Source organism: Erpetoichthys calabaricus, chromosome 8, assembly GCF_900747795.2.
Source record: "Erpetoichthys calabaricus chromosome 8, fErpCal1.3, whole genome shotgun sequence".
Classification (NCBI taxonomy): Eukaryota; Metazoa; Chordata; class Cladistia; order Polypteriformes; family Polypteridae; genus Erpetoichthys; species Erpetoichthys calabaricus.
In genome coordinates, this window is record NC_041401.2 from 76,448,304 (window position 1) to 76,463,112 (window position 14,809).

General features: G+C 41.0%; 1 protein-coding gene across 1 annotated transcript in view; it reads right to left on the reverse strand.

Moving 5' to 3' along the window:
- tyw1 (tRNA-yW synthesizing protein 1 homolog (S. cerevisiae)) overlaps positions 1-14,424 on the reverse strand; it is a 206,991-nt gene extending 192,567 nt beyond the window's left edge. Inside the window, exon 1 of the mRNA XM_028806820.2 lies at positions 14,221-14,424. Within this exon, the coding sequence (XP_028662653.1) occupies positions 14,221-14,293 (73 nt within the window). The 5' untranslated portion in view covers positions 14,294-14,424. The remainder of the gene's footprint in view (positions 1-14,220) is intronic.
- Between the last annotated feature and the right edge of the window lie 385 nt (positions 14,425-14,809).

Below are 14,809 nucleotides of genomic sequence, written 5' to 3' on the forward strand. Positions count from 1 at the left end.
AGGGGTGATAATTAGTGCTTGTTTGGCTGCCACAGGACCTGGGAACCTTGCAGTCATTGAGTAATCCACAAACTCATACGTATACCAAAGTAATCTACAGTCAAATGTGAGGTCATCCATCCGATAGCTAAAGCTTGGTCAAAACTGGGTCATGCAACAGAACAAATGATCCCAAGCACTGCAGTGATTCTACAACAGAATGGCTGAAAACGAAAAGAACCAAGGTGTTACAATGGCCCAGTCAAAGTCTAGACCTTAAAGTGACTGAAATGTTGTAGCAGGACCTTAAGAAAGCTGTGCATAAATGAATGCCCACTAACCTCAATGAATTGAAGCAACATTATGAAGAAGAGTGGGCCAAAATTCCTCCAACACGATGTGAGAGACTGATAAAACAATTACTTCAAGTTATTGGCGCTAAACGTGGTTCTACAAGCTATTGAATCATGGGGTTATTTAAATTTTTCACACGTGGCTTCTCCATTTTGGCTTCATTTTTGTTAAATAAATAATGACACAGCAGAATCTGTTGTGTGTTGTTTTACACCAGAGGTTAAATTTATATCATTTTTAAAACTGGTAAGGACACGCAAAACCAAAGAACTGTAAAAGGGTGTACCTTCTTTTTTACTGTACATTCTCAAATCTGATTAAACCAACTACAAAGAGGTCAGAGCCTATTGGGTGGTATGGACATGATGCAGGTCTATTGCAGGTTCCTCCAACCCCCAAGAGCCCCAAATGTCCACACACAGACAAGATACACTCACCTACATCTAAGGTCAACTTACAATTTGCCTAGTAACCCAACATTTGTCTTTTGGGATATGGGAGAAAAACCAAGTACCTAGAGCAAAGCCCACACAGTCTAGAAATTATCAAAGTCAAAATCAGAAATTCTTAAATGTTTATTCCTTCCTACACTAATGTGAAGAATCTTCCATTTATCTGTCAAACCATCCATCCATCCATCGTCTCCCGCTTATCCGAGGTCGGGTCGCGGGGGCAGCAGCTTGAGCAGAGATGCCCAGACTTCCCTCTCCCCGGCCACTTCTAGCTCTTCCGGGAGAATCCCAAGGCGTTCCCAGGCCAGTTGAGAGACATAGTCCCTCCAGCGTGTCCTGGGTCTTCCCCGGGGCCTCCTCCCGGTTAGACGTGCCAGGAACACCTCACCAGGGAGGCGTCCAGGAGGCATCCTGATCAGATGCCCGAGCCACCTCATCTGACTCCTCTCGATGCGGAGGAGCAGCGGCTCTACTCTGAGCCCCTCCCGGATGACTGAGCTTCTCACCCTATCTTTAAGGGAGAGCCCAGACACCCTGCGGAGAAAACTCATTTCAGCCGCTTGTATTCGCGATCTCGTTCTTTCGGTCACTACCCATAGTTCATGACTATAGGTGAGGGAAGGAACATAGATCGACTGGTAAATTGAGAGCTTCGCCTTGCGGCTCAGCTCCTTTTTCACCACGACAGACCGATGCAGCGCCTGCATTACTGCGGATGCCGCACCGATCCGCCTGTCGATCTCACGCTCCATTCTTCCCTCACTTGTGAACAAGACCCCGAGATACTTGAACTCCTCCACTTGGGGCAGGATCTCGCTACCAACCCTGAGAGGGCACTCCACCCTTTTCCGGCTGAGGACCATGGTCTCGGATTTGGAGGTGCCGATTCTCATCCCAGCCGCTTCACACTCGGCTGCGAACCGATCCAGAGAGAGCTGAAGATCACGGCCTGATGAAGCAAACAGGACAACATCATCTGCAAAAAGCAGTGACCCAATCCTGAGCCCACCAAACCGGACCCCCTCAACGCCCTGGCTGCGCCTAGAAATTCTGTCCATAAAAGTTATGAACAGAATCGGTGACAAAGGGCAGCCCTGGCGGAGTCCAACTCTCACTGGAAACGGGTTCGACTTACTGCCGGCAATGCGGACCAAGCTCTGGCACCGATCGTACAGGGACCAAACAGCCCTTACCAGGGGGGCCGGTACCCCATACTCTCGGAGTACCCCCCACAGGATTCCCCAAGGGACACGGTTGAATGCCTTTTCCAAGTCCACAAAACACATGTAGACTGGTTGGGCAAACTCCCATGCACCCTCCAGGACCCTGCTAAGGGTATAGAGCTGGTCCACTGTTCCGCGACCAGGACGAAAACCACACTGTTCCTCCTGAATCCGAGGCTCGACTATCCGACGGACCCTCCTCTCCAGGACCCCTGAATAGACTTTTCCAGGGAGGCTGAGGAGTGTGATCCCTCTGTAGTTGGAACACACCCTCCGATCCCCCTTCTTAAAGAGGGGGACCACCACCCCGGTCTGCCAATCCAGAGGCACTGTCCCTGATGTCCATGTGATGTTGCAGAAGCGTGTCAACCAAGACAGTCCTACAACATCCAGAGCCTTGAGGAACTCCGGGCGTATCTCATCCACCCCCGGGGCCCTGCCACCAAGGAGTTTTTGACCACCTCGGTGACCTCAGTCCCAGAGATGGGGGAGCCCACCTCCAAGTCCCCAAGCTCTGCTTCCTCATTGGAAGGCATGTTAATGGGATTGAGGAGGTCTTCAAAGTACTCCCCCCACCGACCCACAACGTCCCGAGTCGAGGTCAGCACCGCACCATCCCCACCATATACAGTGTTGACACTGCACTACTTCCCCTTCCTGAGACGCCGGATGGTGGACCAGAATCTCCTCGAAGCCGTCCGAAAGTCGTTCTCCATGGCCTCCCCAAACTCCTCCCACGCCCAAGTTTTTGCCTCAGCAACCACCAAAGCCGCATTCTGCTTGGCCTGCCGGTACCTATCAGCTGCCTCCAGGGTCCCACAGGACAAAAGGGTCCTGTAGGACTCCTTCTTCAGCTTGACGGCATCCTTCACCGCCGGTGTCCACCAACGGGTTCGGAGATTGCCGCCACAACAGGCACCGACCACCTTACAGCCACCGCTCCGGTCAGCCGCCTCAACAATAGAGGCACGGAACATGGCCCATTCGGACTTAATGTCCCCCACCTCCCTCGGGATGTGGTCGAAGTTCTGCCGGAGGTAGGAGTTGAAGCTACTTCTGACAGGGGGCTCTGCCAGACATTCCCAGCAGACCCTCACAACACGTTTGGGCCTACCACGCCTGACCGGCATCCTCCCCCACCATCGAAGCCAACTCACCACCAGGTGGTGATCAGTTGACAGTTCCGCCCCTCTCTTCACCCGAGTGTCCAAGACATGTGGCTGCAAGTCCGACGACACGACCACAAAGTCAATCATAGAACTGAGGCCTAGGGTGTCCTGGTGCCAAGTGCACATATGAACACCCCTATGCTTGAACATGGTGTTCGTTATGGACAACCCGTGACGAGCACAGAAGTCCAATAACAAAACACCGCTCGGGTTCAGATCGGGGGGGCCATTCCTCCCAATCATGCCCTTCCAGGTCTCACTGTCATTGCCCACGTGAGCATTGAAGTCTCCCAGCAGAATGAGGGAGTCTCCAGAAGGTATGCCCTCTAGCACCTCCTCCAGGGACTCCAAAAAGGGTGGATACTCCGAACTGCTGTTCGGTGCATACGCACAAACAACAGTTAGGACCCGTCCCCCCACCCGAAGGCGAAGGGAGGCTACCCTCTCGTCCACCGGGGTAAACCCCAATGTACAGGCTCCAAGTCGGGGGACAATAAGTATACCCACACCCGCTCGGCGCCTCTCACCGGGGGCAACTCCAGAGTGGTACAGAGTCCAGCCCCTCTCAAGGAGATTGGTTCCAGAGTCCAAGCTGTGCGTCGAGGTGAGTCCGACTATATCTAGCCGGAACCTCTCAACTTCGCGCACTAGCTCAGGCTCCTTCCCCTTCAGAGAGGTGACATTCCACGTCCCAAGAGCCAGCTTCTGTAGCCGAGGATTAGACCGCCAAGGTCCCCGCCTTCGGCCACCACCCAACTCACACTGCACCCGACCTCCTTGGCCCCTCCCATAGGTGGTGAGCCCATGGGAAGGGGGACCCACGTTGCCTCTTCGGGCTGTGCCCAGCCGAGCCCCATGGGTGCAGGCCTGGCCACCAGGCGCTCGCCATCGAGCCCCACCTCCAGGCCTGCCTCCAGAGTGGGGCCCCGGTGACCCGCGTCCGGGCAAGGGAAAACGCCGTCCAAAATTGTTTTTCATCATAGGAGGTTTGTTTAACCGCTCTTTGTCTCATCCCTCACCTAGGACCAGTTTGCCTTGGGTGGCCCTACCAGGGGCATAAAGCCCCGGACAACAGAGCTCCTAGGATCATTGGGATACGCAAACTCCTCCACCACGATAAGGAGGCGATTAAAGGAGGGGTATCTGTCAAACCATCATTCTGAAATAAGATGTAGAATGCCACATACAACAGCGAAGCATCCTTAGAAAGAAAGGTGACATTAAAGTAAATGACTTCTATATTAAAGCAATATAAAGACAAAATAGAGGAAAAAAATATGCAAAAACCACAGAATATGAAAGTTCCCTCCATCCAAGTTGAGAATTCCAGATGCAACCATCTGGTTTGTAAAGAAATTTCAAGTGGAAAAACCATGCAGATTTTTGTTAGAAACCAAGAACGTTTTTTCTGTTTCCAATATACTAGCTAATTCACATTTTGATTAAAGTGCTCACATACATTAAGCTCAAATAAGTTGCAAAACAAGGAGGCATTGGTTAACAGTATGCACATGGTGGTATATAAATCAGACATATTTAAAAGATTTAATAAATCTCTACCACACAAAAGGTTATGAGCAGTGCTCAGTACAAGGAAGAATGTCAAAACAAATTTATCAATGAATTCCTGTGTAGTTTCCTTGATGTAATGAAAAAGCTACAGAAAAAAAAACCCTTTCACCTCCCACATGTGTTGTTTTTGTATCTTTCATATTGGGGCAAAAAATGTCTTAACATCTCTAGAGACCAGTGCTTGCCAGGAATAGAAAAAAGGCTGAAGACTACTCAGCAGGCAACAGTAAAAATATTTAAAACATATTGCATTGTAAATATTCATAAAGTCCAGAATCATTACGTCAAAAGAAAATGCTGGCTTGACCTGAATTAGGAAGAACCTCTTTATAAACATTTAGGTACAGGAAGTAAAGTATTTTAATACTCTTTTCTCATATTCCAAAACACAAAAAGTCTGTTAAATTTTTCTTTTTTTTTTTTTTAAATTTAAAATAATCAAGAGTAGTAAAACCATGTCCAACTAGTGTTTCCGTTACATTATTGTTAATTTAATTCTTCATTATCTAAATCAACTTTCAGAAATAAGCCCAACAATGCTATTTTCCTGTATATGGGAATCATCGAGGCAAAACTGTACCTATAACGGTATTTGATATTCAGTAATGAACTACAAAATAAGGGGGAAAAAAAAAAAAAATCAAATGCTTCATGTGCCTCCAAAAATTTTGACTAGACGGTCTCTATGAGGTCTTCATTATATACAATTTGGGAGAAACAGTACTGAAATTCTTGATACATTTCCTGCAATAATTTACAAACCAAATGAACTGTATTTCTTTAACTGCATTCCAAATGAATCATTCTAAAATGGCCTGAACTTTAGCGGTGTCCAAAAATCACCCTCTAATAACAAAAATGAAACAGTTAACTTAGGAAAAATCTCAAGTTTAACATATAGCCTATTCTACCTCAACCTTTCAAACACCTTACAGACAAATGTAATATATGATACTTGAGAAAATACTTGACTATCACTGAAATAAACAAACACAGAGACTCCTAATGCATTTTTATTTTTTTTTACTAATGATCTAAATACTACAAGTGCATTTGATAATACAAAAGGTGTGATGACATATGCAATGCTCAAATGCAGTATTAAAGGCAGTTTTTTTCTCCCATTCATTACCATCTGCTATTTGAATAACATTAAAAGTACTAACTTTAACTTGGTAAAAATTGCAGACTTACAGACAAGGTAAAGTCTGTAGTACTAGGGTGTTGTACCGTGTTAGCCATTATAGTTAGCCAATAAAAGGTGTCATTTTGCTTTGCTTTTCTCTACAGACAAGTTAAATAATTGAAGAAATCACAGGGAAAGGATAATTGTTTTATTATAGGAATGCCATTCGACTCCCAATGATCATGCAAGGTAACTAATGGTCCATCATCTTAGTAATACAAAAACTAAGCTGTACCATTCTCATCTATACAGAGCTAAATTTTGATTTAATAATAGAATATAACCGCTAAGTAAAAAGGCCCTTAGTAACAAATTATTAGTATAATCATTGGGCCTATGTGGTGTAGGTTACAGTATAGTAATTGTACCTTACTAAACACATGAACATTCATTAATTGCAGTAATACAGGGAAAGGCCAATAATTGACCAACTGTTCTATAGCCAGTGTATTATGCCTAAACAGTCATTAAAACAGAAAAGATTCCATTTGACCAATTTTTTTGTATCTCAAAAAGTAACTGCTGTAAGACATGAACAACATAAAATTACTTTATAATAATATACTTCTTTCTCTTGTCTTTGCACAATGTCTTGTCTTGTTTGTGTTTTAATTTTAAAAATTAATTTTAATTTTAAATTTCAAATTTTATTCTAATTTTAATTTAAATTTTTTATTTGTATGTCATGTTGTTACACTGTGGACCCTGAGCTTCGCAATTTGATCTATTTGTATACTGTATATGGTTGAAATGAGAATAAACTTCGCTTTGACTTATAATTGGAATTTAAACAAAAATATGTTCAACATGCAGTACAACCACAGACATACTAACTGGATTGGTCATTTTAAGAAAATACTTTAGAGATTTCACTTTTTTTTCTTTTTTTTTTTTTTTTTAAAAAGAGAATGGAAGAAAATGTCTGAAAATGGGGTAAACTTGGCTTGCTAATGGGGTGGGTGGGGATTTTGACGGATGTACCTGGCTAATCCTCCCACCCAGACAACCTAGGTGGAGTGTATATAAATTGGGGAATTATCTTCGCCACAGTGGCCTATATATGCAGCGCAAAAAAAATAAGTACATTTTTATTTAAATAAAAAAAAACAATGTATTTCATGGTGGCACACCTGAAAACTCATTTATTCACCTCCAAAACTACCCATCTTTTCATATAAACCTGCACTTTATCTTGTGCCTTTCATTTTACCACCTTCACATGAAGACATAACACCTTTAAACTTATTTTCTTTATTCCATCCATGCATCCATTAATTATCTTAACCACTGTATCCTATGCCACATTTACTGTATATATTAAAAAAACACCACACACAACACACAAATTCCCCACCTCAAATTTATTACCTTATTTAGATATGTTGTCCTCTAGCTTGTTGAAATATAATCTATTAGGAACATAACTAAAAATGTATTATTTGTAAAGTATGACCTACTCCAAAGGCAGAATATTTGCTTAATTAATCTGTAATGTCCTAATGAATAAATATTATTGGTAATCTGATTCAGTCTTGTTACAGCTGTATTTACATATAAGAAGTTCAGAGTATTAACAGCAGCTGCAAACACTACACCGGACTATTCTTTATTTTGGTAAAATAACACTCTAAGTCAGTGTTTCTTTGGTATGTCTGCGAGGGGTTACCACATGATTGTGTAGAAAAACCGAACAGTTCATTCAAGTGTGAATGAGTCAAATGACATGCTACATGCTATCTAGCATGCAGTTTATTGCAATAGTCTGTGAAGCAATGCTTTCGACACATCTTGAAGAGCTTTCATTTTGTGTCATGAAAATATAAACATTTCCCACCTGTCAACTCACATCTTATTAAAACACCCAGTCTGAGAAGACCGACAGTAAAGACACATACCTGTAAGAAAGGGCAGACTGGAAGGAATGAGACAAGCACAACAATGTGATGATTTTTGGGGTGTTATGAAGGACAAGTGAATTGGGTGGGAATGTGTGTATATATTAGTGCCATGGCACTGTTGCACACTAAATGCAGTTTCAGTGGCCAAAAACAACAGCTCTGACCTCATTATGTGTTCACTGATGTGGCACACATCGAATGTAAACAAGATGAAAAGAACATATTCCATTAAGTTTAACATGCCTTGGTGAGGAAAAATCCCTTCTTGTCATGCTATTTTAAAGTTGACAAGTCATCTACTGGTAGCGTAAAGGTTGTATTTGTTAGACCACTGAGAACCACAGGGGCACAAGTGTTGTGGGGTACAAAATCTGTAAATTTTGTTCTGGATTTCCATTATATTTTGCTCAAGCAAAAACAGATGTACTAAATTCAGGACACATCAAAACATATCCTCTTTCCAGTTGTACCTCACTTTTAAAAAAGCTGTTCAAGCAAAATAGGAAGACATGGCAATGCCTCAGGCTATCAATTACTTTACAACCAGAGAAAGGGTGGACATTTGGGACAAGTAGCTAAATTGATTTATAGCCTGGGAAAGGAAGACATGCCAGTAGGTATTAAGCAACATCAAAAAAAAAAAGTTTTATTGTTTGGGAAAACGGACAGTGTATTCATTCATCACATTGACAGCCAGCCAATCAGAATATCTAACAGTCACATCCTGCAAAACCCCCCCAGTAGAATTTTACAATAAATATGCCTCATCTGAAGAGAAACACAGGAGGGAGGAAGAAGATGGGATGAAGACATCAGTAGATGAGGACAGTGACGTCAACGTGCGGCTGTTGCCATCTAATCGTCAGAAAAGCATCTAAAGAACAACTACGAGTGCCAGATCACAAGCTGCCTGTGACATTCATCCTCATCTTTACTTTTTTCATAGGCTTTTTCTAAAGACTACTAAGGGGCTCTACCCCCTGCTCGCTTCGCTCGCCAACCCCCAGGCGGGCACTACATACTACTACTACTACGTTATTTTCAATTTTACATTACAGCCACTTCACCGCTCTGCCACTCGTGTATGGGGAAGTGGTTGTACAATTTAAACAGATTGTTATTTTCAATTTTACATTACAGCGAGTAATTAATTAACCATAGTAAAAAACAGTAAAATGTAATAAATTGAAAGAAAATGATGTTTCATGTTACATTAGAGTTATTAGCTGGATTATACATTTTCATTCTGTTTGGCTTTCAAATTAACATGCAAATACTTTTTAAACTTACACTTTTACTGTAAAACTTCAGTAAAAACAATATTTGGAATTAACTTTTCGTCAATATCCCACTGAATTTTGATCCGGTGTTTGGAGTTACATCATTACAATGCAAAGTGTAACTGCCCGTGAGTGAATATCTTTTCTTTTTCTCTAATAAATAAACCAACTTTTTCAAATGTTTGTCATTATGATTTGTTAATTGACACAGCAAAAGCCATTCTAACAGGAAACTGCAAACATTTTAATGCAAATTGCATATCAAGATCTCCTTTGGTGTCTAATGTTATCCACGGAAGATGTACAGTAATCCCTCGCTATATCGCGCTTCGCCTTTCGCGGCTTCACTCCATCACGGATTTTATACGTAAGCATATTTAAATATATATCGCGGATTTTTTGCTGGTTCGCGGATTTCTGCGGACAATGGGTCTTTTAATTTCTGGTACATGCTTCCTCAGTTGGTTTGCCCAGTTGATTTCATACAAGGGACGCTATTGGCAGATGGCTGAGAAGCTACCCAACTTACTTTTCTCTCTCTCTCTCTTGCGCTGACTTTCTCTGATCCTGACGTAGGGGGATTGAGCAGGGGGGCTGTTCGCACACCTAGACGATACGGACGCTCGTCTAAAAATGCTGAAAGATTATCTTCACGTTGCTACCTTTTGTGCAGCTGCTTCCTGAAGCGACATGCTGCACGATGCTTCGCATACTTAAAAGCTCGAAAGGCACGTATTGATTTTTGCTTGTTTGTTTTTCTCTGTCTCTCTCTCTCTGCTCCTGACGGAGGGGGTGTGAGCTGCCGCCTTCAACAGATTTGTGCCACGGTGATTAGCATACTTAAAAGCCAAACAGCCCTATTGATTTGTTTGCTTTTCTCTATCTCTCTGACTTTATCTGCTCCTGACCACAGTCCTTTGAAGAGGAAGATATGTTTGCATTCTTTTAATTGTGAGACGGAACTGTCATCTCTGTCTTGTCATGGAGCACAGTTTAAACTTTTGAAAAAGAGACAAATGTTTGTTTGCAGTGTTTGAATAACGTTCCTGTCACTCCACAACCTCCTGTGTTTCTGCGCAAATCTGTGACCCAAGCATGACAATATAAAAATAACCATACAAACATATGGTTTCTACTTTGCGGATTTTCTTATTTCGCGGGTGGCTCTGGAACGCAACCCCCGCGATGGAGGAGGGATTACTGTACTACATTACCTTTCTTGTTACCGGTTAAAATTTTACATGTTAGAATTGTTCGACCAATTTTGAATACAACCAGTCTTGTCCTATTGCATAGCCCATCACTCATACATAAATTACGTAACAACATTACGATACTTCCTTCTTTCAACAGTAATTTGGCCGGTGGAAGACCAGACGGTGTTAACGGTTGTAGATATTTTACGGGATATTGTAAGTTGATGTTTTTTAATCTTCCGCACCATCACCACCAACTGTTTCAGCATAGTCTATTGATACACATTTAACCAATTCGCCATGTAACCGATCAATAATTTTTGCATTAATGTGTTTGACTTCATTGTTTCTCGGTGCTAGGATTGCCTGTGTACTCATTTCCTCTGTTGATAACCCTTAGGAATGAACTTCTTCAATAAGATTTGGACAGAAGTCTTGTTTTATTGGGAACTTAAAGTGAGGAAAACGTACAAATGTACAAGAGCGTAGAGCGCAGGAACTGTGTCTGACAAAAGCATTCACACCAATTAGAGGTGAGAGGACCGTGACCAGTTAACCATAAAAGGTTGAGAGGAGGGCGGAACAATGTCTACCGACTTGAAAAAAAAATCTCTTGGCAATAGTCTTGTCTCAAAATTTTCTTATTATATATACATATTATATATACACACAGACTTTACTATTAGTCCTATTTTCTGTTATTCTTTGTTGTACTGGTATTATTCCTGTAATAAATACCATGCTGCTTTTAACTTTCTACGATTTGTCTTAATGTCTATAGTGATTGAAGTAATAAGGTAGATTTCTTTGAGCACCCGGTGCAGCCGGAGATTTGACATTACCTCTGTATTGCAAGGTTTATTAAGGGCCGAGGGTGAAAGCTCCACCCAAAAGTAGGGAACAGTACGTAAAGTAAGGCATTCTTGGCTGTTAAATGGCCTGTAGTCAAGGATACTGAACCTTTGTATGTTTAAAATGTATTCTTGGAGACCAAAAGTAATATTTAGGTCTGAGATATCTTTAAAACAGTATGTTGTTCAATGCCGATAATAAGTAAGTCTCTTGAAGTGCTGAGAGAGTGACAGGCGGAGTTATTCCTAAGGCACTTGTGTGGTTTAAAGTGCTAGTGCTAGTGTTGAGTTTGTGTGTATGTGTGTATCTATGTATGCGTGTGATAATCTTAAGGTGCGACAGTAGACCAAGCCAGTAACAAATCTGATGAGTACACTTACCCCTAGGTAAAGGGTAAGTAGAGGGAAATACCAAGATAATACAACAAGGAACTATGAAAAGGCGGAGACAAGCTGTAGACATTCAACACAATGTGACTTGGAAGATATAAAAATTTCTAAATGGACCATTTGCTGAATTATTCATGAAGATTTATCCTATCAGCCATAAAATACAAATAGTGTGTATATTAAAACTAATTTTTTTTTAACACTGTTAAATTGTTAAATAGAAACCAAGGTATGGTGAAATATTTGAATACTTGTTTAGAAAGACATATTGTTAATGGTGGAGCTCAACTGAAAGAAAAAGTTTTCTAAAAATAAATAAAGGTATTTAAAGTTAGGTAAATAAGCCGCAAAGATTAATTTTTGAAGTGCTTCATTCCTTAACTGGTGCCATGAATCAAGTGACCTTTCATACAGTCCTTTCAAAGATCATTACCTGTTTGCAGAACACCCAAAGAATTCCTCTCACTCAGTTTTACTACATCTTACACTTCTGCTGGCAAGGATATACCTCTGCAATCTATTCCATTTTTGAATGAATTGTTTCAGGTTCAAGCCCCAAGTGCTTGCTGTGTGGAGTTTCCATGGTCTTCCAGTGTGTAAGCGTGTTTTCTCCAACTAGAACAGGCAGGTTATTTGGATTGATAATGCTAAATTATGCATGCGATTATGGACTGGCATTCCGTCCAGAGGTTGTTCCTGCTTTGCACCATAGGCTTTCTGGGATGGGTTCCTGCTGCCCCATGACACTGCCCACCTCTTTTATTAATATTTATGTGAGAAACATGTGAAAAGAAAATTACTTTATTATATAGCCATTATAAGTGCCTTTATAACCCTGCTATCACCTTGATAATAATCCTCTTCGAGTCCCAGTATGGTACTGATTTTCTAATTTTGGTCCTACAATGAAAACATTTGAGAACCTCTACTCTAAGAAAATGATCTCTAAAATAGAGTCGGAGCAAACTCTCCAGAGTTCAATCTGTAGAAAAAAAAATGCTCCATGGAAAAAGCAACATTTAGATGCCGACTGATACCGGAATGCACTGTACAAATACAAGTAGCTTTCCAGGGATTAATGACTGTTTGGTGACCAAGTGAGAGGGCCTAGATCGAGATGGTTTGGACACATGCATAGGAGTAGTGAGGGGTACATTGAGAAAAGAACGTGGAGGATGGAACTGCCAGGCATGAGGAAGGCCAAAACAGGACGTTTACGGATGTAGTGAGGGATGACATGAAGGCATGCAGTGTGGCAGAAAATTATGTAAAAAACAAGGACAGATGAAAACAAATGATACGCTACAGTGACCCCTAAATGGAAGCAGCCGAAACAAGTATAATAATAATGGTGTACAATAATCCACATTGAATGCCAGGAGGGATTTTTCCACCAGAATATAATAAATTTTACTAGAACTGTTTCCAGAGCCAATACATTGACTTTTCTGAAACAGTGTTTAATCATGCAAATTACTTCAGGATTTCTTTTTTTCTTACTTCTAGAGAATGGGGGAAGTTGGTTGTTGATGGGGGGATTCCGACAAACCTACCTGAGAAATTTGCCAACACAGTCAAAGTAGGTTGGAGGTGGCCAACTCGGATCCTGGAGAGCTGCATTGGCTGCAAGTTTTTGTTGCGACCCAGTGGCGTAATTAGAAGCCAATCCTCACCAGTAACAGATCTTATATAATTTCATGGCTTGTTAGTGTTTTAACACTACCAGGTCAGTTCCATCTTAAATCAGATTAAAACCCCCCCACCCCTTCTAATGATACATGTATCATCCAAGTAATTTTCAGTTCTTCAGTTTCCTTCTGAGTACTTAATTAAACCAAATAGTGAATACACACGGTTGGAAATGGAGAGAAGCTAGATGAAGAACTGCTAGTTCCTTCGTCATTTTCTAATAAGTAACAGTTTAAAACAATATTGCGGTTTAAAATTAAAATAAGCAATTCATGGTTCAAAATCTTAACAAGCAAGACAACTAAAATGAAAAAGAAAAATGGCAATAAGTGCCTCATCAGCAATGAATGATTTACTCATGAAGCAACTGGGTTGGAACAAAAACCTGAAAACACTGCGGCCCTCCAAGGACTAACGTTGTTCTGCCCGAAAGGCAAATAAATTGAATGACGTTAGCTAGTAGCAAAAACTTACACTAATTAAGAAAATAGAATGAAAACCTGCAGCCACTGTGGCTCTCCAGGATCGGAGCTAGCTACTCCTGAACTAGGTGGAGTGTTAGTAAGTTGAGCCTTTGTCTTCAGCACACTGGCCCATATGCGTTATTCTTTATATCCTTCAAAAAAAAAATTTAAAAAAATTATATATATATATATATATATATATATATATATATATATATATAAATAAAAACACGCACACAACAACAACGGGTGTTTTTTAGTCAGGGATAATATTTAGTACACTGAAGCTCCTGGAACATAGTACAGTACTTAATATAATACTGCACACGAGGAAAACATTTCTGTAGTATATACATTTTTGCTTTTTCTGCTGACTGAATTTGGCCTTTGTTGATAGCCACACATTTTTTCAGAGATTAACAACTGATTACATTTCTTCTGATTCACTAACCACATTCCAAACACTTAACTTTCAAATTGTCACCACGCCACTAAACAACGTTCATACTCATCTTACCTTTCTGTTGCGCCGCCGAAGCTTGAAAAAACAACGACATGAACGCCGTTGAAAGCAACCACATCGCTGACATTTATTAATATATTCCTAGTTTTCTAATTTTGTTTACTGCTATAAAGTATGCATTAATATCCAAAAAAACTTTAAACAACTCTTCTCATCAGGAGGCAACCATTGTGGCTAAAGCATTGCATTGCATTGTGGGACATCAACAACTTTATTTAAAACTCCAGTTCAACTTTCTCGTTTTATGCGTATACTTAACGGGTTGATTTGGAGAATAACCGCACGTAAATGAGTGCATTTACACAAACCACCTGCGGTTACAACTTTATACGCGAAAAACTGGGTTATTTTAATACATATTAGGGGATATCCGTAGATAGAAACTTTATTCATTCCGAAGGAAATTGCAGGGTTACAGCAGCAGGCAAAAAGGCACTAAAACACACATAACAAGAAGTATAATAGTATAAATACAAATAAAAGAAGGACACTCTGCAAGTATTTATTTTCTTTAATAAGCATTACGTCACCACGCGATTGTGTAGAACGAAGTCTCTTAATACAGTACAAAAATGAATACACT